The following is a 27,788-nucleotide window of genomic DNA, read 5'->3' as shown; positions in this document are numbered from 1 at the left end:
CATTTTGCAACTGTCATAAGTTTTACATATACAGTGTTTTCACAATGTTTGGTGGCCTATTTTGGGTCCCACTCCATATTCAGGCTTTTTGTAAATTAATAATGAATTATGTATTCTATTATAACCCCATACCCCTAAAGCAACCTCATTTAAGCTTTAAACCATACCCCCTAGCATGCTATTTTTATTTTAATTAGTTGGAATGCGCCCTGGGCAAAGTTTTAATTCTCCTGATAATTTGGTCTTCACCCTGAAATCCACAGGGGTATTTTAGTCTCAGAGCAATTCGTGTACTCAGTGGCTTTTTGTGTGCTTTTAACTGTAAAGAACATGATGGAAGGTGTCAGAAATAGAAATAATTTCCAGGTTTCAGTCAATGTAAATGAACTTGGGAATATGGCCCAAATTAGACTATAATGAGGTCAGCTAAGTCTTTTCCAATTTGAACAAGAAATTTTTTAAGAGTTAACTTTATGTACCATGCACCATGCCATGCATACCATTAGGCCCTGGTTAAAAAAAGCATACAAACATAAGTACATAACCAAAACATTCTAGTTATACAAATCTATATATAATTTAATGAAAAATTTAGTATTTATTTGTATAAGACTCATGCACAGAAATTAAATGTTGCTTTTCTTTGAGCCAAATGAGATCATTTTTGATCTTCTGCACCTCTACAGTAAGCCATGTCCAAGAAGTTGCATGTGCTGTGTTATGTAATGTTATTATTTGGTAAGACTCAATGGGATAGCTCACTGTGATTTCAGGGGACTCCTCTCTTCACTATTGTGGGTCAGTGTGCCTCAGAAACTAAATATGGGTCACTGGACTGCCTGCCACTGGAGCCACATCAGAGACATGGTGGACCTGTCTAAGACAAGGGCCTGAAAGGGAATTCAATGTCAGGAGGCAGTGGGAGGAGGAGGAGGAGTCTGTGCACTCCATTCAGGAGATGCAGTCTGAATATGGGAGATGACTTGAGGAAGTACAGCAATTATACGTGGCCGACTCCCCTGGGCCAGTCGCTTTTTTCTGTTACCTAATTAAAAACATTTAATGATCTGGTCCTCAATTTTCTGTCCTATTAAGGCTGTCCTCAATGGGTTTGTGAGCGCTCCTCCAAATAGGTCAACCAAGGCTGAAAGTTGGCCATAATGTATCCAGGTATAGCACTCATATGCTAACTGATTTAACATACGCTGCTTGGTAGATGTTTTACAAGTGTCTTAGAGCAAAATATTGGACATAATTCACCATGTGTTGCCCAGCAAGAATCAAACCCCAAACACTGATATTATTTGTCTGATACTGTAACCTTCACGCTGCACAGGGCCACTTCAAATTGATTGCAAAGTCAATGAATAATACTGAACAATATGGTGTTCCACATGTGCATCCTACGCAAGTTCAATTTATGACTATTGCCTGTGGTCATGATGGATAAAACAAGAACAATCAAGAGCAGGATTGTTCTTTTAACTTGAAGAAACAGTGGGCTGTAATGCAATTATTTTTTACTTTATTTTTCTCCACCTTATTATAATAGGTAAATCCATAATGTGTGAAGCTTTCTCGAACTTGTAGGAATTGAAAAGTTGTCAACATAATTACAACTTATATATAGACTTTGCATTTAAGAGTTTTTCTATATTATGCTAACTGTATATTATTTAAAAGTATATTTATATAGTCCATATTTGTAATATTTTTTCAGTAGGGGAGAACGGGGTAGGTTGAGCCTCCGGGTAAGATTAGCTATGCCTTGTGTCAAGGCACCCAAACACCGAATGAATCCTGATCACAGATTTGGGAAGAATAATTAATTTTGCTGAATCTGTAATGGAGGAACACATGGAAAAAGTGGATTATCACTCCTTAGGTGAGGTATCAGGTGATTTCATCATGGTAAAGATTATATATTTACTAAGATTATATACTGTATATACTTAACTTTAAGTATACATAACAATTATTGTTTGAAATAAATACATATTTATTTTGCTGTAGTAGCATAAAATGATAAATAATAAAATTTTCTAATACTGTAAAGCATATAACAGTCAGGTCAGATGTATTTTGACCGCGTAATATGACACAACATTCATGCTTATGCATGCTAGGACGCAATGACTTCAATTACTGTTATTATGGATTATTGTCTGGGACAGTCTGGTGCACATAAACATCAAATACTGTTTATAATAACCTACTGACAAACCAGAATGAGTTACCTGGGATATATACATTTTAGCCAGGATATTGAGGTATACTGTATATACACCATATCCCAATTACTGTGGTTAACCATGGTAATATCCACACAACTAATACAGGAACATTTGTGAGTGGGATATATGCGGGTATACTGTTATATTACTGTGTGCATGTAATCTTAAAGATTAAAACTTAATTTCCTTACAAAATCAAGGTTATCAAAAATATTAATTTAATTTGAATACTCCATAAATAAATAATGATTAAAAAAATTAAAGCCATTCCCCAACATTATGTTTCATTGCATACAGACAGCACCAAAAGTGTATCTGAACATGTTTGACATCCAGCTGGCTGCAGGAGTACAGTGGGGGGTAACAATAAATCTATGTCCTAAAATATACAGAGGAACAAGCATCTTTCATATAGAAACATTAACAGTAAACAAAGACGATCCAAGGGGTGACATATTTATATTTCTACAGTCTGTTTTTCTGTATTTAGTCACAGAAACACAATCCCGTCTCATGCTTTGCAAGCCTGGGCTGCAGCTTGGTTCAGGTCAATGTTGGCCAAGGTAGGAGACAATTCGGTGGGGGTTGTGGGGGAATGAAGGACTTTATCACAGTCAAAGTTGTGGAAGTAGTCCAGCGAAAGGCCCCTCATTGCTTTGGCTGCCCAGTCTGGATGTTTCTTGAGTTCGAGAATGAATTCAACAGGTGTCTTTTGGAGAATCTGAGAGTCAAATGAAGTACCGCGAAAGAAAGTCTGCCGTTTGAAACACTCCAGGTTACGAAGGCGGTTTGCTGGATTCTTGCACAGGAGCTTAAGTCAGGCGAGAGAGAGAGAAAGAAACAAAAGCAGGATGAGAATCGTTCATTCACGAGGAATCCCGGTGTCGATATTAGAGAGAATTACAGATACTGACCTCAGTGAGCAGTAAGGCCAGTGCAGGGCTGAAGGTGTTGGGCATGACATAAGGGAACTGTCTGACTTTCCTCAACATGGCACAGTGGTCCGGCTCTGGAGGTACCGGGAACTGAGGGCACAATGAAATATTCAGGCAGGTGTACACAAACGGCAATAACCAACAAGTGACATAGTACCGCATCTATAGCTAATTAATATGTAAAGTAACATTAGGGGACCTCACCTCTCCAGTCACCAATGAAAACAACATGATGCCAAGTGACCACCAATCAGCCGCATGGTTGTATGGCCCCCCATTTAGGACCTCAGGAGCTGTCCAGACAAAACGGGCACAAAACGATAACTTCCCTCAAATCAGAACATTTTCCTGAGGCACATGACTTCACTGATATAACATATATCACTCTAAATGCAAAGCAAATAACAGCCAACCAGCTTGCAAACAGCAATCAACAATTTTGATTCATTTTCTGCAAAGTTTCATACACACTTTTCATTTCACATTTCATTTACCAGAATCTGAAACATCTCACCCATGTATTGGATAGTCCCACATATTGTAAAGGATCTTCCTCCCCTTCTCAGGCGACGAGACAGTCCAAAATCAGCCAGACGAAGGTGACCTGCATCAGAGCACAACATGATATTGCTGCACAAGTTTAAATTCATGTACTTTAAAATACTATTTCCAAAATACGGTGTATGAGTATGTCTGACGGAGAGCAGTAGAAAATATAGACAAGCATTACCCTGGTCACTCAGAAGGATGTTCTCCATCTGAAAAATCACCAAAACACATTTCCTAAGTCATAAATACAAAGACGTTGTTATATTGGGAAATCAGTTCATTACATAATATGAACGATCTTCATACCTTTATATCCCTATGCATGATCCCCAAGTCATGCAGGAATCCTAGAATAATATACAGAAAACCAAACAAGAGGTATAATGTATTAAAGTTTGACCAAAAACTATTTCACAATGTCAAATTAAAGAGGACAATATTAAAATCCAATGTTAAGATTCTCTAAAACTATAGCATGACTTCTGCATCCATACAAGTCAATGTAGTGAACACCTGAGGAAAACTGACCCAGTGCGCTGCCTAGTTCTGCAGCAAACAGCCGAACTTCATCTTCCCCAAACTGGCCTTTCAGTAACCAGTAAGTGTACAAGTCTCCAGTGCCGCAGTAGTCACACACTATGGAGGAAGAGATATGGAGGCACTGTGATCATGCCTTTCAAACTGGGCTACATACTGTATTATAACACACACTGGGTTAATGCTGGCCTTTTGCAGCATTTTCTGAAATAAAACATCAGAAATGAGGGAGCAAAGAAAAGGACAAAAGATAAAAATCAATTCATCACACTGTCGGCTGTGTGGGAAGAGGAGGTGGTAAGTTGTGTCAGTCTAAGGAATGAGGTTAAGGCAAAGACACACATGCTTGTCCTGTTATTGTCTTATTAACAACAGATACACACAAACTCATGATCATAGCTCTTTAAAATACATTTCAGGGTTGCTTTAAACTGAAAAAATCAAAACATAGGAGCAGGGAAAACAGTAGCCACAGCCACGCTACACTGAGGATGTGAGCTTTACCCTGCAATCTCACTAGATGGCAGTATACGTCTTCAATATCCAGCAGTGAGAAGGGTAGTCAAACTCAGGGATACAGCAGCTAGACTGTAGGGAAATTACCATCCGATGTATGTTCTTATGGGACCAGGAGGGGAAAAACTACTACAAAACACAAAAAAGGGAAGGATAGTAGAAGGGGAAAGGGTCTAATTGTGCCTTCATTCATAAACTCACTAATGAAGAGATGGCGCTGTGTCTGCCAGCAGTCCTGCAGATTGTGGATAAATGGGTGTTTGAGCTGCCACTGCAATGCAACAGTCAACACACACACAGAGTGAGAGTGAATATATCAGTGAGAGATGGACAGGGAGCTTCCTATACTGTAAATGCCACCACATACAACAGTTTGAGGACTTGGTTAGGGAAAGAGTCTTGCTGTAGTCGTTGAAAATTTGTTGATAACCCTATAAACTAGATTTACAAATCAGAGTGATATTACACTGTGATATACCTGAATGATGACTTCCTCCTTTGACTGCGCCAGCCCTCCATGCTTCAAGATCTCAGACTTTGGTAAGACCTATGTGACAATCGGAAAACTGTATTATACATTTTTATGTTCAAATGTAATGCTGTTGTAATACTGGTTATTACTGCTGAACTGATTTGTAAGAGAGACTTCAGAGATTCACCTTAACAGCATAAGTCTTCTCTTTCAACTTGTCCCTCACTTTCAAGATGGGTCCATACGACCCTTTGGCTATAAATCCTAGGATCTGTGAGCACAGAAGTATATTTATCTGTCAATGTTTACATTAATATAAGATGTCAACAGTTTTGTCTCTAGTTTAACTCATGATGAAGTGTGAATTGCAACATCTGCTTGTAAGATTTCACTGGTCAATCTGAAGTTGTGGTCCACAGTACCTGGAAATGATCTTTCCCAGGAAATTTACGGTGTGGGAACTCAGGCAGAAAGACAGAGATGAAACCTGGAAGAGGCTTTTCCACGGCTGACTTCTCAACACTGTCTTCTGGAGGGACCAGGTGCTTCGGAACGGGCAGTCGACCCTCCAGTCCCATGGGACTAGTCATCAGACCTGGGTGTCCCAGATGCCCAAGTCTGTGAGCAATGGAGATCCCCATGTTGGAGAGGAATCCATGCCAGCGTCGACCCTCATCAGTCGGTACCTCTCTCTACATTTAGGGGAAAAAATGACTTATAATAAGGATGAGTCCATAAAATGCATCCCTGTCATTCAGACTACTTATCTGCTAAATTTTAAAATCTAACTGAAAAATAATTTAATTAAACATTGATTCCAAATCAGAGTTGGGAAATATTTTCAGTAGACTAGTAGAAATTTCAGTAGAATTTTCCACCTCCCTAGTGACCTTAAATGAGGATTGGAAATTTCAACCCTGTCACACTGACAATAAAGGTCTAGAGAGGCTCCATAGGCTGTAAGTCTTCAAAAAATGTGCATGAGCTTACCAAATCTACTTAAAGGCATACCTGTATTTTTTAGAATAGTACATTAAAAACAGACCAATCAAAACATTTTTCAGTGCTTGTGATATCTAAAAGACATAGTTGGCTCAATCAGCTATAGGCATTTCTTTCAGTGTCTTTCAGTTCTGCTCCACAGAATCAAACAGCAATTGACCCTCATGCCAGTGGTGAGAAGCCGCTGTCCACATAAGTGCACCTAATCAATAAATCTATTTTTGGCATGGCTTATGTTTCATCTAAAGTGGTGAAATCTCCTCCAGAGCACTGACCCTGGACCAGTGGACCTATACCCAGACATTTCTATACCCCAAGGCGCCTTGCATCATGGATTATACACATCTCAGTGCATTCAAAACACGCTGATCCCACTAAAAGCCTCACCATATTTATTACATATTTATCTATATTTAATTGCAATTAATTTAGACAGCTAAAGAACCTTTCATACTTATGTAACTAAACTATAAATTGCTCTGCAAAGCCAACACATCCAATGCAAACATGATCAATGTTCTGGCATTGTTGCAAATAAAACTTCAGATATACTATAGGGCATCTGGATTTGACCATCTGGTTCATATCTGTGCAGCGTTAAATTAAAATTAAAATATTTACACAACATGTAAACAACTGCAGGCTGTGGCTTATCTAACCAAAGATGATTCACTCACCTTAGTGTTTTTACTGATGTCGCTGCCCATCACATCCTTTAGGGAGAAATCAACTAAAGTATTTCACAAGAAAATCAACAGGGAAATTCTTCCTCTCGCGTGCTCCATTGTTTCAGAACCGCGCGGTCCCGTCCCGGACATCACGGTGTTTGATCCACAGAAATCTGCAGTTTGATCGGCTGGAGAGAGAGAAATCGCAGCCTCTTGTTCGGTTCTCATCCAGAGCGGGACGGGCTCGATTCCGCTCCAGTTAAGGCTGTCAGATTAATGATCAATCATCCCCTCCGTTCCCCATGCTGCTGTGACTCAGAGACCTGCCCCCTTGTTCAACACAATAATTCAGACGCAAATCAACTCATGATTTAACACTTTTATTGACAGATAAACAATAAGCGCAGCGACAGTTGCGACAGAAAACGGAACTGACAGAAATCAGAATAAATGTGATAAAACAGTGAAATGAGTCGATTCGTTGCGCTATGATCCGCTTAATTGAAATGTTTAGGGCAAAAAAAAACGTTTCAGTAGAGATGTGACTGAAATAACAGGCTTAGCAGCACAGTTATACAAGTAACGTTAATGCAACAGAAACAACCGTGGTTACAAAAATATCAAAATACTTTGCATAAAAAGTGCTTTAGTGTTAAAATTACAAAACATCACACAGCGATTAGCTGCAACATATTTTTTGCCACGACTGTCAGTGTCCTCAAAACAAGTGCCGTAAAATATAACACAGTAATATATTTTTGCTGCTCTCTTCTTGGTGTATTGCACTGGTGTGAGGTACAATAAAATGTCAGCCGGCTGAAAGATGCAGGCATATACAAGTAAAAAATAAGCTAGCATATTTTGTGGTCATTTATAGGAATGGGCCTTCCTGTCAAAGTGACAATCATACAGGCATATACAATGTTTTTTTTCTCATTTTTAATTCATAAAAAACATAAACTGATATATATATATCTATATCTTTAGGGTATTTCTAAACTTAATTTTCACAACTGACAGCATTTAAGTGGTTCTCAAGGTGCTTTCCATTTAGTCCTATTTATTCTACCAGACTTTAACAAGTTTGACATACAGTGTTCCTGAGCCAGCAGGAAAAGGTGCTCTCCATCTTGTATTTATAGAAGCAGAGAAAACAGTAACACAGTGAGGTGCCAGCTACATAAATCGATCGTCCTGGTTACACTGCAGTGCAACCTAATTGGTCATTATTTTGAAAGCTGCAGAGTGGTGCAGAGTGAAAATTTAAATGGCACATAAATAAATGAGATAATATATGTTTGGTCAAAGTGACACCCTGGTAATCCTGGAGCTGTTTGGGTTCCCTGCAGGGGATTTGGGCCATGATTTCAATTCTGAGAAATGGGAGTATCTTCTAGAAAACTCTTTAAGAGAACATATTTTAGGTTCAGCAGGTTCACAGGGCGTGAGAAGGTAACTCCTGACATTGTTTGAACCGTTCCTGTTCCCCAACAGGCTCTACCACCTCCTTTTCCATTCTGGTCCACATCAGACCAGATCCAGGAAGGCCAGACTGATATTCTTACCCTTAACAGTCTGCTCTTTCCCTGATCCCTTAACTGTGGGAGTGTGGTAGCTGCTGTAGTGGATCATCCAGTCAGGTTCTGGCGTGTGTGGGTGTGTGTGTGTGTAGGTGTGTGTTTGTGGGTGTGTGTCACTTGCGTCGGCTGAAGATGCTCTTCTTGCTGGAGCTCTTGTCTGCAGTGCTGAGCCCAATGAGAAGCCTTGCCTTCTCATCTTCCTCCTGCTGCTGCAGGCTGTTGTCTGACTTCCCTTCAGATGCCTTCCCCCGCAAGTCTGAGCCTGAAGCGGGCTTCAGACGCAGCTTCTCCTTTATCATCTGTACAGCAAGGAGGAAAAAGGGCAAGTTCATAAATACACAACTTGGCAACTGTAGTGTAAATTTATATTGTTTCTGCTGCTTGTATTGATTCCAACACTACTTATTCTTGATTTTTATATAAAAAAAAAAATAGAGACTGCTCAGTTTTGATAATGGCTTCAGATTACTGACAATGTCTGTCAACAACAGATTTTGGGACTGTTTCAAACTAAATGAGATCATATGAGCAGATGTTGGTAGTGTGATCTTAAATGACATATCATAACAAACATTGAATGATAGCCTACAAGGGTTTGAAGTAGTGGGAAATTGATGAAGGGGTGAGTCAAAAACTTGGCATGAGTATTTCCCTTCATGTTCTGTACCTGTGCTACAAGCGCTTTCCGACTGTCCCTCTTCACAGCCATGGCAAAGTCTAGCCATGTCCAGGTATTGTTATGGTACTCCAAACAAGGCAGAACCAGGTTCAGGTCCTTCCAGTCCACACTGCTTTTTTCTCCCTGGGGATGGAGATTTTATACAGTAAATCATTAGTTCAAGATCTTAGAAATATCAGACCAGCAACATAAAACAGCATTGCTTGATTAAAACTGTGTATTTAGATGTGTAGTAAGTTAATGCTGCCAATGCAGAGTTGTAACACTTCCAACACAAATCCCAGAGGGCCAAAAAAAACAAACATTTTAAAGTGAATAAAGCCTAGAAAATATATTTCACAACAAACTGTGATAGTCCTAAGTGAATGACCTCACCCGGTCTGAGGCCAACAAAGAACAATAATTCTTGTCAATGTCTGTGTATTCTTTGTGTATTTATGTATCCTATTCAAGCTTACTATCCATCATTAATTCCTATTATAATAATATAATAGGAACTGAATCCAAAATAACAATGGATGTTGAGCTCAGTAACAGTGCTTGGCTGTACAGGAACCCACCTTATAGCTGACACAGAGGGGCACTTGGGGAATCTTAATGTAGATGAAGGAGTTGTTCATAGCAGCTCTTTCCTTCATCTTATCAATGTCATCAACCGGATGCTGATGGAGGAGATTGGAGTAAACCGTTATTACATTTATTCCTGTTGTTATTCTGAACATCTGGGCAAAAACAGAACCAAAAAGCATTAATACCTCAGGAGGTTTTCTGAATGACCTCCTGACCCCGGCGGTGCGGTTCAATCCCTGGGCGACACCTTTGCTCGGGCCCATAGCGCCCATGGTGTCTTCTGACAGCTGCCGCGGCTTGACTGGGATACCTGTGATACAGAGAACATCAGCACTGTGGCCTCTGGGTGACTCTTCACCCAACATCCTATACTCCCAGTGAGTCATACTGAAAAGCAGACACACACACACACGCACATGCACACGCACACACACACACCCCTCAAGGTCATACCCGAGCTGACAGAGCCTTTTAATAGCTTGGAGGGATGACATAAAATAGCGACGGGCTATTCAATACCACACACAAAGGCCTGGCAGAGAAAATGGAAAACTACTATTGATTGGTTATTTGCCCAGTATGGATTTCAGGCTGGTGAGCACATGCAGAGGAGGGAGACTAGGGGCTACTCAGCATACAGCCGTCAGCTTGCCACAGTTGACCAAAACATACCAGTAGTAACCAATCGGAACTTGTCTTCCTCATCAGTAACTTCCTCCTCCTCTACATTTCTTCCGGGGAAGAAAAATCCCATCATTCTTTTGAAGAACTGGTACATTAGCTGGATGGTGAGAGGCACCACATTCACCTAATGATGGAAACATTTGTTATTGCAAAAATCTTAAAACACAATCCAAATGTTTCAGTGGAAGTGGTCGCATGTGATTCTCCTCACCTCAAAGTGTTCTTTGACAGATATCCCTCCCACAGGAGGGCGCACTTTACTGAAAATGCGCAAAGCAAACTGGCGGACCGACTGGCAGGCACTCTGAGGACGGAGTACCACCTGTGAGAAAAATGGAAACTAATTTCAGCTACATCACACATTAAAGCTCTGCAGTCAGTCCCGTATGCACATTTGTCATCATTTTGGAAAAATATGACACACTTTGATGTGAAACAGCACACAGTGCTCAAATCATGATGTTATGAACACAACATGCAAAGCACCATTAGGTTGGAAGTGCACTTGTAATGAGTCCTTGGTTGCACATGCAGCAATGAATCCGTGGGTGCACATGCAACACTGAATATCAAACTATCTGAAGAGCCACTGAGTGATCCCATCTGGACAAACAAGATGGAGTCAACACAGACATCAACGTCCCGTCACTGTACTGTACATACCCTCACACGCTGCACAGAGGAACCAAGTAGAGTCATAAATTTAGGTAAACACGGCCTAGTAGGCTTTGTGAATACATGTTGACAGAATCCGTCATCAGATTTCTCAAAAGGATGATTGTCATGGTTGTCTTTTCACAGGTTTATCAGGAGGCAGTGTCAAATATCCATGATTTAACAGAGAAAACCACACTAACATGTTGTCAAGTTTGCTGCATAAATAAGGCTAAAATATTAATAGATAGATAGATAAAAAATAGAAAATAAAAGAAAAATACATAGCCAAATCAGAGAAGCTGTCTGAGAAGTTGATTTACCTTGTATGCTGCGTTGGGTAGCAGGTTGTTCATTGTGAACCAGCCCAGTTCCAGGAGATGCTCTGCTGTGTCGTCAGATTTGTTCAGCTGTAGGGAGAAAGTATTCCCAAAATGCGGTCAGCATATACACTCTAGCTGTGACAAAGTGCAATGTCAAATGTTTCAGCCATGAGATACCCTGTGATAGTGCCTCCAAGTGCCAATGTTCTATTTGCAATTCCATTTTATGCATTTAGCTAATGCTGTTATCCATAGAAATATACAACAACAGTAGAATATATTGCAGACCATATACCTGTGACCCTAGGATGGTCAGGTAATAGAGAAATAGAGAAACAGCTAAAAAAATAAGAGGTAGGGAGAGATGTAGAGGGAATGTTTTTTCCAAGACAAGAGCAAATTAGAGCAAACAGCAGAGGAGGTTATGTGAGAGGGGAAATGATTCAGTGTGAACAGGTACTTCATAAAGAGATGAGTTTTCAGCTGAGGATGGAAGATGGGACTGACTCTGCTGTCCTGCCTAGAGTAGGAAAGTCATCCCACCATAACTCCAGACAGTTGTGGGTCTTTTCCACGCCCACCTTGCTGTACATGAATCTCTGCAGCTCCAGTTCTGCGATGCCGAGCTGGCCATCCTCTTCAGTCAAACACCAGCGAGCCTGGGCAAAGTAGATCTCTGTTCTCCTCACCACACTCACATCCTCCGGGGGCTTACGCAGCTCCAGCTTGTTTGCCCGTTGCAGCTGGAAGTCCTTAAAACACCTGGGAGAGAGGATAGGTGGAAGACAGTAAGGAGACCGTATTAGTTTTAACCTGGGAAATTTGCTGTATGTATGTGTGTATGAGTAGTGTTGGGTGAATGAGAGCTGAAGTGAGACCTGATGAGAATGTTGAGCTCTTCACTCTTCATCTGCATGTCAGTCTTCTCCTGGTTTAGCTGGTTCTGCAGTCTCACGTTGATCTCTGTCAGTTCATCGCCACTCAGCTCCTCAGGTTGTGCCTGCAAGGTGATGAAGGAGGCGCATGTTTAATGATTTCAACGCATGGAATGCAATTTGTAACATAATGAGTAGATTAGAGATTCAATTCTGCTTGGAATTTTATAAAAAGGACAATGACGGCAGACTTTGCAGATGTGGCATGTTTGTTTGAGCTTTTACAACCAAATGACCTCGGTTTTACAGTAATGGTGAACTGTAAAATGGACCCAGATCCCAAGAAAATGACCCAGGATATTGTCACAATTTCCACAAGCTCGTTCACCTATTCACTGTCAAAGCAGCAGCTCTGGAAGATGTCACTTGAAGACATCACAGATCAGGCTTTTCTCTCACTTGTTTTTAGCTTTAGGAGAAACTTGTTCATGTACACATATCATGATCATAGGCGTAACAAATGTGAATTCTGTGTGTCTCACCCTGATGTTGGAGTAAATCTGTTTCTCCAGGCGTCTAATCTGGGCAACGTGTTGCCTGACGGCCTCCTGGAGGTGCAGGATGCTGCTGCGCTGCTCCTCAGGATTACTGGATATTTCCAGCTGGAAACGCACACGTTGCTTTTTCTCACTGTGCTCCTGGACACACCAGACAGTCAGAGGCAACAAAGAGAGGAATGAGAGAAGATTAAAGAGTGGTGAGGAAATGCAAATCATTGATAGCACTATACTGAAACTCCACCACACAGGACCATTAGCTGACTGAAAAGCTTGAGCTCTCTCCTACCTTGCGTTTGGGCTCCACGTGCAACAGCAGGTTGTTGACTATGTCCAGGATCATGGCGTACTGGACAGGGTTGGTGGAGATCTCCAGGTCATGGTGAATGAGGGTAAACGTGTCCACAGCCCCTGGAGAAGTAACACAGTAACATTCTTAGAGTTCATACCTTGCAGCTAAAAAAAAATTAGAATAAAAGCTAAATATTCATAATTTTTACCCCCTTCACTCGGGCACAGACTTTCTTTGGCCAAATTCTCGGTAGGGTGAGGTTCTTTTTTTTCCTCCATTTTTCTTATTTGAGAATGAATGATTCACCTACTTAAGCTGTGTGTGCTTGCCTTGTCACTAAGTTTCTGCAGTCTGATTCTTTGTGGTGAATTCAGTGTTATGACAATCAATGACAGATGTAGGCATCCTCTCCTTTTATATGAAACCAAATGCATTGTTCCTGCCACAAATACAAATTTAAGCTTTATGTAGGTGACAGAACATACCAGCCTGTTTTTTCAGCAGGTCCTCTTTCTCATGGTTATTCCGTAGCTCTGGTGGTTTAATCTGCGTGGCCAGCTCTGGGTCGATGTCGTGGCTGTAGCCGATGTAGTACATGCGGCAGCTACAGCGGGAGATGATACGTTGCACCTGCTGGGTCTCATTCACCTGGGCTGGCTGGTTCCAGTCTGCATAGACATAGACAAGGAACATTATAGTTAAAATACTGCAGAGAATCAGAATCAGTTTAGACACCAAGAAAAATAAATGTATAGATAACAACAACATAGCAACACAGGACATACTGACACACAAGGCACAGGCACAACAGAGCGGGACAGTGCAAGACATACAAAAGACATTACACTATATATATTGCACACCAAACATGCATATGCCATGAATCACTGTGCATGGGATACAGTATGTTGGCAGGTGTAGAGGAGGTATGGTCAGTGTTCAGTAATGCCTAATATTTCACAAAACCAGGAATTCTCAGGGATTAGGAGGTGGCTACCATGTGGTGATCTTGTGTGCCATACCTGTAGTGGTGCTAACCATTCCTCCCACAGCCTGGCCACTCTCCATCAGCTCCAGCACTGAGTCTAGGTTACGCTGCCTGTGCTCCTCTATGTTTTTCACCTAAACACAACCCCACCAGAAAGTCAGAGCAGCAACAGCAAACTATGGGGGAAGGGACCACAGTCGTCGTCCATGAAATGTGATGTTATAGTTGAGTAACGTGACAATCAGACTAGAGGCAGAGTTTTCTTCAACTTCAAACACTGTGTTGCACACTACAACACTAACATAACTTGGGAGATACACTGTTTACACTCTGAAACCATGGAATAATGAGAAAATGTGCTCTAGCTCATTGACAGTCACTATTTCCCTTCCTTTGATAATGTATTATTAATAGAGGCTGTCTGCAAATTTCATCAAGTTAAAGATTTGTTAAGGCCTATTTAATGCCAGTTAAAATTAAATGTAAAACCAATTTTCACCACTAAAATAAAGGTTAAAATAAAAAAAAACATAAAAAAATCTATATGACTGGGATGATTTCTCACTAGCTCTGTGTAACTGTGTACTGAGAATACATAACATTTTTGAGACCATGAATGTAGTTGATATACTTGAAGACATTTTAAGACTTATCCAAGCCTTTATGACACCATGAAATAACTGGCAGGTGTGAGCCGTGCCTACCTCCAGCCACAGCTGCCTGTCCTCCTGTTCAGAGGGGTTCGGCTCCATGGTGGCAAAGTACTGCATGCCATCCAGCAGGCAGGTCCAGGTGGTTTTCTGCTTCAGGGTGTCATTATACCAGGCTGGGTGGTGCTCACACTGCAGCAGCTGGGCCTTGGCTGCAGACACCAGCACACAGCCTGCTGTCTCTGTGCCACGTAGCATCATCTAGGCAAAGCAGAGCAGAGCAGGATTAAAATGATGGACCACCTACACTACCATCCTGCATCAGTAGGAATTTACATGAGTTTACATGATGCTGCCCTAAGGAAAACTGGAAAAACTTGGATAAAAAACCCCAAATACTATCATCAAGGGAATTACCTGACAGTTGACCAACTCGATAAACCAGTTGCGGTTATAGACATCATCAGTCTGACAGGCTGCGATGCCACAGAGCTGGTCACTGACACCGGAGTCCTCCTCTGAGAACACCACAAACTTATCCGTCTCTTCGATGAGCTTCTGGAGCATAGATGTTCCTATAGAATCAGGGAGGAGGGGAATAAGGGAAGGGGTAAAACTGTGTCTTAAAATAATTGACTGTGGTCTTCTACAGAGAGTCCACTAATCGAGCAAATTCCTCACCTTCATTTTGACTTTTTTCCGCTCGGTTGGTGCTGGGCATAACGGGTGTAGTAGGAGCTGTGGTAGGAGAATAGTTGGAGGGAGAGCGTTTGAGCTTCTTGGCCTGGAGCTGCGTGTCGATCCTCAGACCCTTCAAAGCTTCAGTGGAGAGGTTCCTCTTCAATACAGCTGCCTTTTTATAACCGTCATACAGCCCAAAGGCTATGTTCCTGTTAGTGGTGGTCCAGGAGGCACGCAAGTCCACCAAGCGCAGTTTGTGAGTGTAGGAGGCATTGCTCTCATCCTTGGGGCTCACCTCCTGTCAGAAGGATTCAAAAGAAGCCTCTGATTAAAGATAACAAAATGTCTTACATGTAAAATTTAACATGCATGTGAAAAATGCAACCGCAAGCTTGTACTCGACACTATCCAGTCTGTCAAAAGAACCAAATCTGGGCTCCTACCTCTTCCATGCGGTTGCTCTGTCGCTGGTAGCTCAGAGAGGACAGGCTGAGCAGGTGAGTCTTCTTCACCTGGGCGTTGATCTGGTGGTCAGCCGTCTCGTCCCAGGTGGAGGCCATCAGGTGAACCGTCACCTGTGACAGCTCACTAACCATCTGAGTCACGTTCCATTCAGAGATCAGTCTCCTCATCACAGTGCCAGCTGAGAGACCGTAAGAAAACACATAAACATGCATCCATAGACATTACACAAATGTACAAACTACTCAATTTTATGGTGGGACTCTAATTCAGTCATCTGTACTGTATGTATGGATAATTTGCTATTTCTTCAGTATCATGCCAAGCCGCTTACCCTGTGGGATAAGTCTCTGTGCCCCTCTAGTGAAGACGTGTCCTTTATTGCACTCCACCTGGATGCCTCTCTGCTGGGCAAAGGAGGCCCAGTAATGCACCTGAAGGACACACAAAACATGGTTACATTAGCAATGCTTTAGAAATACACATTCAAATGGATGATATTGGGTCCAAAGCAATAAAGGGGAATAACCAGATTATTATCTTTAATCATTATCTTAAGTGATGCCAAATGCAGATTTCAAGATTTTCTATAAAATACGTTTTTAATCTGAAGTGGACTGTGGCTGTAAGTCAGCCTAAAAAAACAACACTCACTTGTAGTTGTGGGAAGGCAGCTGTGTAGGACATCTGTTTATAGTGCTGACCCAGCTTCTTGCGGACGGGCTTGAGGCTGTGGAAGAGCTTGCCTCTGCAGATTGGTCGGGACACGCTGGTCCAGGTGGCCCAGAAGTTCTGCATCCAGCGTAGTGTGCTGCTGTACAGGAGGATTCTGGGTTGGCACGGTTCTGAAAGGAAGAAGTATAATTCTCTCCAGTAAAAACACAAATATAATACTGGTTTCAAAGCAGAGGTGTGACCAAGTCAACTTTTCTCGAGTCCCAAGTCAGTCTCAAGTCTTGAGGCACAAATCTCAAGTCAGGATTGCCAAGTCAAGTCCAAGTCATTAATGTCTAAATGTAGCATACCAAGTCAAGTTAGAACAAATTGAGAGTCCAGTATCAATTTAATCTTAAAGAAAATAAAATCTCTAGGACTTTTCAATGCGGTATTGTTTAATATTTCTATTATCAGTTTCAACTTCAACAAATTCAATCATTCCATACAAATTCAGAAAACAATTTAAATTCAGTTGTCTGGTGGAACAGATCTCAGAACTTTCAATCCAAGTCATTTACACATAATACACAAGATCTTTTCTCAAGACTTTAGAAATCTTTTCATGTCATCAAAGTACAAGTCAAGTCCCAAGTCACCAGAACCAAAGTTAAGTCTCAAGCAATTAGAATTGTGATTTTTTACATAAATGAATGAGGGAAAAACATAAATATCTATCAGAACTCCACACACCTGTGCCACAGTGTTGGTTAAGGTCCATGGTGATGGAGAGGTTGAGGTTCTCGGAGCGAAAGGCTCTGTAGGAGTCATGAGGTTGTCCTGAGGTCACGTCGGCAACATTCTCTGCACAGCAGAGCATTACGGCATGATGGTCATGGGGGTTGCCATGGCAAAGCCACTGGAGGTCAAGGGTCATGCACAGGTTGGGCAGGTGTAGAAAACAGATATCATCGTACCTAAGATGGGGAAAAAGAAACTTGCATTACTGAACAATTCTCCACAAATATAGTTAACCTTTAAATCTTTGATATCTGAAATCCGACCCTTCACTTACTTGGAGGCTGTCCTGACATTGACATCCATGTCACCTTTAAAAACAAACTGCCCTGGTTTCCAATCAAAGTTCAGCTTATTCCATTCCCAGTGCAAGTTTTCTGTAGTGTTATATGGGTCCTGTAAAGATTAAAGATTCATCTTTATCATGCAATCAGTAAAATTTTTTATTTTCTTTTGAATCATAAAGCTCAGTTAACAAAGAAACTCAAAAACAAAAACAAAAAAATAAAAAAATAAAAACATTTAAGTCAATTGATTAAAAATTTGAATTGACAAAACAAATATTCTGTCACAAATCTACATAACTGGAACATTAAAATGCCACATATTATGCCACATAACCACAGTTCTAATGCGAATGCACAAAACATGAATGAAAGCATTGTACAATGTTTTACCTCTGTAGCCAGCTGATGAAGGTTGGCCTGCTCAATGTCCATAACCCAGTGTCCGTGCAGCAGGAGACGACTTTTGTCCCACCAGGCCAGGGGGGGCGAGGGGTCAACCGTGGGTTTGGTCAGCAGGTCAACTACCTGACCAATCAAAGTCCAGGCAGGGTCCCAACACGGCCCCCACACAATAGTGTAGAGAGATATGTTAGCTGTATAAAGAGGAAATAAAAGTTTTTAGTGTTAGAGAGTTTTTAGTGTGAGAAGCAATTGATAGATCACATGGGATTTTCAGGGAAACATAACATTTCAACATCAGCTATCAGGGTTGTGCTGGAGGGATAGCACTGGGAGCAGCATTTAATGACTACCATGACTCACATTTGAAATCATAGTAGAACTTGAGTGGTGGCATATTCCTATGGACTGTCACATCTCCCCATGGTGGGCCAAGTGGGACAATCTGTCTGCGATGAGCCCGTGCTTGTCCATCCTGCTCCGTCCCAATCAGACGACCTGACAACTCCCAGTCCCGGATCTCAAACAGGTAGCGGGGGTAGTCGCGAATTCTCACTGGCACAGAAGAAAGAGAGGAAAGAGGTCAATTCTTTTTGTATGAAGAAAATAGCAGAAGTCTAACTAAAACACTGATGTCCTTAATTACATTTTATTTCCAATTTAGCTTCATCTACATACATCCTGTCTGCAGTGACTCCTTACTGATATCTGCAATAAATGCTGTAGTTTTTTGTGTGACTAACCCAAGAAGGCGGTGAGTTTGAACTTCACAGCGCGGCACCACTGGACCACCAAAGGAAGTCCATCTCTGGGGAAGGGACTGATTCCATCAATGTCCCTCAGCTGCTCTCTCACCCTCTCTGGCCCATGAAGGGAGTGGTCAGCCAAGACCACTAGTTCCAAGTCTGACACAGTCCAGGTCAGCAGAGACTTCCTCATGGGCGTGTTGGCGTAGAGGCGGCGTGAGCGCTGGATGTAGATCTCAATGTGCTTTTTCTCCAGAGAGCTATACAGCTCTTCTATCTTTCTGGCAGGCAGAAGTTCTCCGTGCTGCTTGCGCAGATCTGCCACCTTCTTATCCAGAAGCTGCAGACGCTTGGCACTTTCCTTGTTCTCATCCTTCATCAACTCATAGTTGTCACGCAGCTTGATTTCAAAGACGTCATCCAGGAAGACAAACGAGAACTGGCTGATTTTGAAGACGAGGTCAGGGGGCAGACGTTGGGCAGCAGTGGACTGGCTTGGGGAGCGATGCAGAGTCTTCAGCCACTTCTGCACGCTAATGGCCATGTCAAAGGTGTTTGAGAAGTTGTACTGGTAGGGGAACTCCACAGCGAGGGTAGGGCAAGTGAGGACCCAGACACGGTTCTGAGGGGTGGTGAGGAAGGGGAAGGCGTCTCTATGCAGCTGCATTTCGGTCAGCTCTGGGTGTGTCTCGACGTCTAGCTCTTTGAAGGAGAAGATGTTGTTGCCATCAAAGTTGAGGATCAGGCAAGGGGAGCGCATGTGCATGGAACCGGCATGCGTGGAGAGTGAGAGGGCTTCTGTGTGCAGGAGGATATAGTTCTGTTCGCTAACATGGGCTGTCAAGTGTGCACGGCCCAGCTCAACGCGCACACGCAGCCCCTTACTCTGGCCTGAAACAACTTCACCGTCTACAGATTTGACTGGACTCTCCTCTCCTTGCTCTCCACATAGCATTACCCAACAAGCATGGGCTTCGGTCATGTGCTGATACAGGAACATGTGGTCTGATGGCGTCCACTCCACAGTGAGCTCCTCTTCACACTGAACCTGATTAAGGCATGACAAGAAAAACATATGAACATTGAAATACACCAATACAAATACAATATCAGCATAGTCATGTCAGTCCAGTGGGATGAAGTGGATTAAGATCTGACCAACCTCTAAGGTCTGGGTGGTGATGTGGTGACAGAAGGCTATAGTGGTGAGTTTGAGGACAGGGTTTGGGGTTTGGGAGGCGGGGCAACATGGCTCCATGTTCTCTGTGAGTGTCTTGACCACAGACAGGCTAACGCCCTGTAGAGATATGCTGGAGCTCTCCCCAGAGCTGAACACCCTGACGGTGTCCATCCGTGAAGACAGAGCACCTAAGGGGAACAGGAAAAAGTAAAACATGATGATTATTGATCGACTAAAGGGGCAGAGGATTTTGTGTGTCTTATGGCCCTAAAAGATGAGAATGGAAAATGGTAAAGAGCATTCATAGGGAGAAAGGCCTGTTCAAGGCTTATTTTTGGGCCAGTTCTAAAAGTCATTTTCATGTTGTGGTTCAGACAATATTTTTGGTAATTTGGTTTCCTTCCTCTGACAAATGCAATGGCTGTTGTTTGTGATTATTGGAGTCTGAGTACATACCAGTCACATCTTTTCTGCCCACCCAATCATTCTGTTCAGCTAAATGTATGTTGAAAAGGTAGATTGTGTTCTTTATTATTTGTTAAATGACTGTGGTAGAGTGTAATATCCTAATAAAAATAGTATTGTTTATATCCAAAATGGTGAATGAGTGAACGGAGCCAGCAGAGGAGCAGACAACATTTCTCACCATTCAATATTCTCAATTAATTTACCTGCCAGATTAGAGAGTGTGAACACATTGACATCCTCCAGACAACACTCCAGTTTGAAAAGCAGCGGTAGGTGTGAGGAGGGGTCAGGGTGGACGGCATCGTCACTAGGGGGAGACACAGAGGCCATATCTGACAGCTGTGGCCTCCTGTCGCGGGGCACGCTGATGAGGGACAGCAGGCGAGACAGACACAGGGCACAGGTCTCCGAGAGCTCCACCTGAAGCCCTTTCAGACTGGACTCCACGCTCAGATTCGGAGACTGGATACTAGACTCCACATGGGGTCGGCTGAAGCTCCCCTGAAGAGATGAGATTAAAAGAACCCTACCATTATTATCTATAATGCCAACAAACTTTGACCCTCATGTAAACTTTAAATATTATTTCTTAAAATAATATGTTCTGATTTAACATCTTTGATCTCATTTGTAGTTAGGGAAAACAGAGGGATTCACAGATTCTGGTTTTAAAAATAGAATTCATGCAAAGACATAATTCTGGGTAAAAACAACATTTGGTACTTAAGAGAAATTTGTTGAAACGTAGAAGTTGATGCCTATGTATTTAAGAAAAATGTAAAAGTGAAACTGAACAATCCAAAAATATAGATACGATTGAATTAATTTCAAAAAGGCCCCATAATAATTTGTATTCTTAATACCTGAAGACTGAGGGAGTCTAGGATTAGCGCTTCTCCCCACACATGTTTACCAGGTGGGTGGGGGGCTTGTTGGATATGGGACCCCTGACCCACCCTCCACCAGAAGTGGTCCAGGGACAGGGAGGCACGCTGGTGCACATTCTGGGACTTCAGGCTGTCTTCGTCAACTTTAATGTCAAGAAGATGCTGCAGTTCTGGAGACATGGACAAGACACACATTAGGGGAAATAAAGTTTTAATTTGTTCCAGTATAGTGGTTTGAGTGGTTTTGCATTAAAAGCAAAACAGGGATAAAAGGAGTAGTAGTTAATGTGTAACATTTAAAGGGCACTCATCTAAGAAAAGACTTTATCTAATCTGGCTAGGCATGTTTGGAAAGGGTTGCGCCAATGCAGTTGGCTATAACATACCAACCATAATGATTCACTGAAGCAAGATTCTTTTAATCTATGACAAAAACATTGAAAACCAAATGCACTTGATGTCACAAATCCACTCCAGAGTGCTGACCATAAGCTTTTCCCATTATAGCCTACTGCAACTATGCCCTCATTTCGCAATGTTGCAAAAACATCACATGACTTTCACCTGCTTTCCTCTCTGTGTGTATGTGCATGCGTATGTGAACGGCCTACAGTACCTGCACGGGCAGAGATGAAGCCCAGAGCAAAAGGCGTTGTGTCTCCCAGCTGAACAGAGACGTTGACGTTGGACACAGAGGAGCTGATCATCACAGGAGCGTCCAGGTGGGGGAAGCGCCTAAGGAACAGGAAGGTGTGCAAATACTCTAATGGACTACACAACACCACATTATTATATGCAAACACGATACAGGATGAATGATGCACAAACACATGGATGAAGAAGAGAAAATAATAAAAGGTATTAAAATATTAAACACACCACAGTGGGGGATTTTTATAACATCCCCACTCACACTAATATGTAAAAGTGAGTAATGGTCTGTTAAATAGAATTACTATCAAATGACACAGGACCCAATTCATCACACAGAGTACATTCCTTTGCTCCACTTTGCTATAAATTTGAATGAATGCCCAAATGTGATTAAATTAAAATACTCATTTTACATACATTTAGAAGACAAATCATTCCAGATGTCACAGGAAATATCTGGTTGTACTGGATTATTTTTGACAAAGGAGGTTTTTAATGTGCAAATAAATTAAATATTAAAGCTTAATATGCTCCCAAAAAACAGTAAGCGGAACCTTCTGTTTGCAGCAAATTATAGTTTATCAAGACACTCGTTTGTTCGACTTTCCCTACTGTGACTTGCCTTTTTCTATGTGCTGCTTTCCTGTGAATTAGCTGTTCCCATGGAAATAGGTCCAACCAATGGGAGAACTCCTGGTGACGGTAGTGGATGATGCAAGTGTTGACTGTGAATGACCCTGAGATGTCTATTGATGTAACCTAGAGGCGGAAAAATGACAAGAGAGACCAAACTCAAAAGATGTCAAATATGAGTCATAGATTTAAGAGGCTTAGCTCATGCAGCGTAACCATCACCATAACCGTAACGCTTAATAATCACCACTCTATCTTACCTGCAGGGCAGTCTTGAGGGAGTTCAGGCAGAGGATTCTTTGCCTACTTTGAGAGAGGAGAAGTCCATCTGTGAATAAAAAAAAAAAGGAACATATTATTCATAGATTTGCCCCCCCACACACACACACTGATGCATCCCTCTCCCTCTGCACTGCGTCTGGTGGCCAGCTGTCCTCTCACCCTCTAGAAGGAGCTCCAGGCTGCTCTGGGGGAAGCTCAGCTCAGGAGTGAAGCTCCTGAGGGGAAGCTGCTCGCTCTCACGTCCATAGCAGACCTTAAGAGACTTCAGAGTCCAATTCAAGTGTCTGTAAGGTTTGGAGAAAATATCATAAAAAATAATTTGAGGAATCAGTAAGTCATTCTAATAAGGAATCATGTCATGCAAAACGAAAACTACATGTGGAATACAAGCAGCTGTATGCAAAATGTTGAATCACCTTTTCTGGCTGTGCATGGACAGAGTTACATTCGTATTCTCAAATTCCACATTGACCTTCTGGGGTATCAGCTGATGAAGCTGTTCCACAGTCTCGGTTTGGATGAACTCACTGTTTTCACATTCTGAAAGGATAGGAATATATTTAGAAATGTCATTAACTTCAACTTTATGTACAGCATTTTCAAAAAAATGTACATGGTGCCCTAAATTCAATATAGGAATACCAGATAAAAAATCTTTAAAATGAATGAAGACAAAAAATTACATTTGTTATAAGCCTACGATCAACACTATGAGATTTAGACTTAATTCATCAACCATGACTATCCAGGAAATTTGGCAATATGTGCATCCTCTAGGATTATTGTCTAGAAACTGTATTTCACTGTGTAACTTGAAGTGTGTATATGAGGGAGAGGACAGGAAGGAGGCAGGATTTGAATGGTGCAACTGTGCCCACAATAGTTGGGCATCTGGGTAATTGCGGGGAACAGCTCAACTACTAGCAAAGCTACAATCCTCTCAAAGGCTTTGGTTTACTGATGATCTGAAAATATGTTTTGAATGGGAGTACATGAATGTGCACGCTGCTATTGTGTCACTTCCCTACTTCCCTATTTTTCCCCTTTCAGTTCTCCATGTTTATCTATTCTGGTGTAACTGCCAACCTTAATAACCTCTATTCTGCTTTTAGGTCATGACCTAAAAGACATGCAGATAGAAATATACCAGTAAAAAGAATTATAGGAAAAGAAATAACAACAAAAACATGTATTTACATTTTTTTTTTAAATTGGTAACACCACTTAACCCAATTTAGCTGCTGTTTTAGGACCATTGTAAACCTCTAACTTGTTTGTATTTGGTATTGTTGGGAAGATAAAAGTTTTTATCTGTCATTGAGCTCAGGAACATTTCCAGCACCTAAACACAGAGGTCACTACTGCTCTTGGATATGACCTTGTCCTCACTCCCTTGCTGGTTTATGTTCTTTCTGAGGTTAGAGTACAAGCTAAAAATGTCACAGATAACAGTATACCTCCAGGACCAAAACATTTCAGAACAAGCATAACAGGACCATATAGCCTCACATTAAATATATGTTGTGATATTTAATACAATTGGTCACAACTTCATTAACTTAAATGAGAATCGTTTTGATATTGCATTTGCTCACCAGATCCATCGTGAATGCTCTTTGAAGGAGAGGGAGGCAGCAGGAGTTGGCTTAGGAACAGGCCCTCATGCAGTTCTGCCATGAGTGTCCTCACACACAGGGAGAGACAACCTGGCTTCAACTCTGGTAGGCTCACATCCCCAGACAGCAACAGGCTCAGAGACACCTCAGCCAGACATATGTCCTACACAGAAGGGCATGTAAGGCAGACACATTCAACCATGAGTTGTAGGCATGGGACGATATATCGAGATTCAACATATCGCAATACAAAAATGTGACAATACGTATTTTGTATATTGTGGGGCAGAAAAATGAATCGCAATATTAGCTACATTTTATTCCGCTATCACAAATGAGATGGCTTGCCTGTCATAATTTCTCCAACAAAATCATATTATTTGCAGTTTGCACTTTGTAATTACATTTTTAAATTGTTGTTTGCATTCTAGCAAGCCAACGCCATCGCTAGAAAGATTTGTGACTCAAAAATAAACATAATTCTGCACAGTCACACTTGTTGTCATTGAGCTTATATTTATTAAATTGTATCGTAGTTGTATCGAATTGTGAACCCCATATCACATATTGTGATATGGGGTTCACAAAGTTGCCATTTCAGTGAAATTGATTTCACATTCTGATGAAACTCACCAATCGACTGCTTTTAAGCACTTTACTGCTTAGCTGCCCGACTGAAAAATCCCAAGCCAACCTGTAATGAATAATTTAAAAAGATATCTTTGCAGGGTGCTCATCATAATAACAATTATAATCAGATTAATAGTGGCAGATAGAAAAGCAGTGGTGTGGCCTGTATAGTCACCTTTTACTCTGGTGGTCAAGTAACAAGGTGATGCCTGTGACAGTCATGTGCCACAGAGACTCCGACAGGGTTAGGTTCAGCACCATCACATTGATTGAGTTGATGTGGAATGACAGCAGCTGAGAACACAAGACAGGGAGTGAGATGTTGCCTACAAATCAGTTTGACAAGCAGCGCTGACCTCTGTGTGAGGCTTCACACCTGTGACAGAAACCGTAGAGTTGTGGGGCTGATTGACATCTTCCCTGAATTTTTTCCATGGCTCTTCTTCACCAGAGGCCTCAGTGGTGCTTGCAAGTCAAACCGAACTCTGGTTTCACCGACACACAATGCCAGGTACCTCCTGAAATACAAACATGCAGTTAACATAACTGAAGGACTTATTTGCTGTTTTACGTACAGCAAGGCAATGCATCTATGTCAATCAAAATTCCTTGTACAAGGATTTTGTATGGGTAGGTGTTCTTGTTGGATAATCACAAAACATCCAACTGACAACGAATTTGACAACTTACGGCAAGTCCTGGTTTAAAAGTTTACTTGAAATCCATATTCTGTCAATTTCCTGTGATAAAGAAAAAGGAATTGTTGTTACAGTTCAGAAACTGACAACAATGGACAATGGACACTATATTAGGGATGGGACGATATATCGAAATTCAATATATCACAATGCAAAAAAAGTGACAATACGTATCGCTACATTTTACTCTGCTGTAGTGATCACAAATGAGACGGCTTGCCCATCACAATTTCACAAGCTCTCCAGTGAAATTACATTATTTGCACTTTGTAATGACATTCTTAAATTGTTGTTCACATTCTAGCAAGCCAATGCCATTTCTAGAAAGATTTGTGGCTCAGAAACAGAACATAATTCTGCACAGTTATATTTATTATGTTGTATTGTGACTGTATCGAATAGTGAACCCATATCGTGTATTGAATCGTACTGTAAAATAAGCATCCCTGCACTATATGTTCTAGCCATTACTAAGCCAAACATTTACCTCAGACAGAGAAGTAGTTGCACCGCATAAGCTCAATACATAAATGTCACGTAAACAAAGTGTGAGCTGTGACCTACCAGAGTGTGCTGGGGATGAAACTGGATACTAATTCCTCGGACTGAAAACAGCCCTACTGACTTGATCTTTAGCTCAGCATTTAGTGCATTCTGGAAGAATCGCACAGCCAGAGTGCATATGAGCCACCTATGGAAAAGATAAAACAATACCTTATATACTTTATATAATATTTTGTTAAATCCTGTACTTCATCCAGTTATTCCTACAATAATGAACATGAATATATTGGTTACATCTCATTGTAATGCAGTCTTTACTATATCTTTGAGAATTATCCTATTTAACCTCACAGTTTCCAATCTTGCCTACACACAACTATGATGAGCTTGTTTCCTTGTCATATCGAGTATTATAGGCAGTCCTGGACATGCTGTGCCGCTATATAGCTAAGCCACAAATCACTTACCTGAAAATGAGGACAGCTGCTAGAGTTACTCCAAGCAGGAGAATTAGAAGGAAGGATATCAGCAAGAGAGACATTTTGTCCCAAGTTGTTCACACCCAATTCGTGGACATGGGGCTGGCTGCTGCTCTGCTCTTTGGTGTCAGCTGCTGTCAAGGAAGGAAAAGATTTGCTTCAGTTGAGCACGAAAACACCTTCCTTTCAGGTGCTTCTAGCTTGGTGTGGCTGGTTGCTAGAATAAGCAATAACTGCCAGACAATATTACTAGTGCTATGTATATTACTGTAACTGGCTGAGTTACCGTTATGCAAAATGACAAACGTTAGTGGAGTGTTTTTAAGCTAGCTTAACGCTAGCTAACAGCTAACTAACTACAGTGTAGTTACAAACCGGACATGAAATGCCACATAAACTTCTTCGCTGAATGGAAGTAAAATCTTCGGTTTAACATCCCCTTGGATAACTAGCTCCTAGTGGCAAAACAACCACTCCTCGCTCTGCTGCTAGTAACGTTAGCCCCACATATCCACACATTAAATAGTTAACGTTAAAATATTTGCCGCCGCGTCATCCAAAATCAATGGTAAACATGTTTTAGCATAGTAGCAAGCTAACGTTAACACTGGCTAACGAAAGCTAACGTTAGCTAAGTTAGCATAGCTAAGAAAGTGGCAGATAGCTCAGCATTCTTTTTGGTAGCGAACTAGTGTGAACATTACTTGGACATTTATCTGGCTAGCCTACTTTAGCTTCCATCAACAAAACAGTAAAACTGATTTACCTTGACATATTCAGCGCATTAGATGTTTATGGCACCTATAAAGCTGCAGAGCAGTGTCTTCAGACAGTTGTCCTCTTCCCTCAGTAAACACAGAGAGGGGGAATTGAAGTCAGATCAGTTTCCAGTCCGCCCTGCTCAGCTGGCATCACATTTGACTTGCAGACGAGAAGTGCTGCTGGCAGTGACTAATGTGGAACAC

At 41.5% G+C, this 27,788-nt stretch overlaps 2 protein-coding genes across 3 annotated transcripts; both read right to left on the bottom strand.

The window, feature by feature from the left end:
* Nucleotides 1–2,745: 2,745 nt before the first annotated feature.
* On the bottom strand, nucleotides 2,746–5,884 carry LOC139650463 (ribosomal protein S6 kinase-related protein-like). Its single transcript, XM_071527141.1, has 11 exons — nucleotides 5,666–5,884; nucleotides 5,431–5,514; nucleotides 5,250–5,318; nucleotides 4,973–5,042; nucleotides 4,247–4,354; nucleotides 4,025–4,065; nucleotides 3,900–3,927; nucleotides 3,684–3,773; nucleotides 3,374–3,462; nucleotides 3,149–3,259; nucleotides 2,746–3,045 (listed from the first exon to the last, which is right to left on the bottom strand). Exons 1-11 carry the CDS (start codon nucleotides 5,882–5,884, stop codon nucleotides 2,746–2,748), a joined length of 1,209 nt encoding a protein of 402 aa, XP_071383242.1.
* Nucleotides 5,885–7,303: 1,419 nt separating this feature from the next.
* On the bottom strand, nucleotides 7,304–27,680 carry LOC139650446 (bridge-like lipid transfer protein family member 2). Of its 2 annotated transcripts, none has more exons than XM_071527103.1 (40): nucleotides 27,590–27,680; nucleotides 26,812–26,957; nucleotides 26,405–26,531; nucleotides 25,833–25,882; nucleotides 25,519–25,660; nucleotides 25,318–25,436; nucleotides 25,146–25,206; nucleotides 24,492–24,675; nucleotides 23,313–23,436; nucleotides 23,056–23,180; nucleotides 22,875–22,942; nucleotides 22,604–22,740; nucleotides 21,944–22,062; nucleotides 21,304–21,497; nucleotides 20,644–20,941; nucleotides 19,955–20,160; nucleotides 18,790–19,840; nucleotides 18,410–18,601; nucleotides 18,038–18,240; nucleotides 17,638–17,756; nucleotides 17,316–17,539; nucleotides 16,563–16,753; nucleotides 16,243–16,342; nucleotides 15,890–16,089; nucleotides 15,447–15,744; nucleotides 15,183–15,340; nucleotides 14,820–15,026; nucleotides 14,150–14,249; nucleotides 13,613–13,795; nucleotides 13,125–13,246; nucleotides 12,821–12,976; nucleotides 12,282–12,403; nucleotides 11,985–12,165; nucleotides 11,404–11,490; nucleotides 10,638–10,748; nucleotides 10,415–10,550; nucleotides 9,928–10,052; nucleotides 9,733–9,834; nucleotides 9,161–9,295; nucleotides 7,304–8,792 (listed from the first exon to the last, which is right to left on the bottom strand). In XM_071527103.1, the coding sequence occupies exons 2-40, from the start codon at nucleotides 26,883–26,885 to the stop codon at nucleotides 8,607–8,609; spliced, it is 6,717 nt and encodes a 2,238-aa protein (XP_071383204.1). In that variant the 5' UTR covers nucleotides 26,886–26,957; nucleotides 27,590–27,680; the 3' UTR covers nucleotides 7,304–8,606. The 2 variants fall into 2 exon arrangements, with proteins under 2 accessions (XP_071383204.1, XP_071383206.1); XM_071527105.1 differs by having other exon boundaries at nucleotides 26,812–26,954; nucleotides 27,590–27,665.
* Between the last annotated feature and the right edge of the window lie 108 nt (nucleotides 27,681–27,788).

This window comes from Centroberyx affinis, unplaced genomic scaffold (genome assembly GCF_046629955.1).
Source record: "Centroberyx affinis isolate AG114_WGS23_722 - 3 ecotype Tasmania unplaced genomic scaffold, CSIRO-AGI_Caff_v1 ptg001494l_1, whole genome shotgun sequence".
Taxonomy (NCBI): Eukaryota; Metazoa; Chordata; class Actinopteri; order Beryciformes; family Berycidae; genus Centroberyx; species Centroberyx affinis.
Note: the sequence above shows the minus strand (reverse complement) of the source record. Positions and strands in the feature narration are given on the sequence as shown.

Excerpts from the sequence above, each read along its gene's own strand:
- LOC139650463 (XM_071527141.1), bottom strand. The coding sequence starts at position 5,884 with ATGGGGATCTCCATTGCTCACAGACTTGGGCATCTGGGACACCCAGGT. Across the intron at positions 5,043-5,249 it reads AGGAGGAAGTCATCATTCAG|TGGCAGCTCAAACACCCATT; the intron begins GTATATCACAGT and ends GTTGCATTGCAG. Across the intron at positions 3,463-3,683 it reads TGGGACTATCCAATACATGG|CTCCTGAGGTCCTAAATGGG; the intron begins GTGAGATGTTTC and ends TTGTCTGGACAG.
- LOC139650446 (XM_071527103.1), bottom strand. The coding sequence starts at position 26,885 with ATGTCTCTCTTGCTGATATCCTTCCTTCTAATTCTCCTGCTTGGAGTA. Across the intron at positions 21,498-21,943 it reads CTTCATCTCTGCCCGTGCAG|AACTGCAGCATCTTCTTGAC; the intron begins GTACTGTAGGCC and ends CCATGTCTCCAG. Across the intron at positions 17,757-18,037 it reads TTCATCAGCTGGCTACAGAG|GACCCATATAACACTACAGA; the intron begins GTAAAACATTGT and ends TAATCTTTACAG.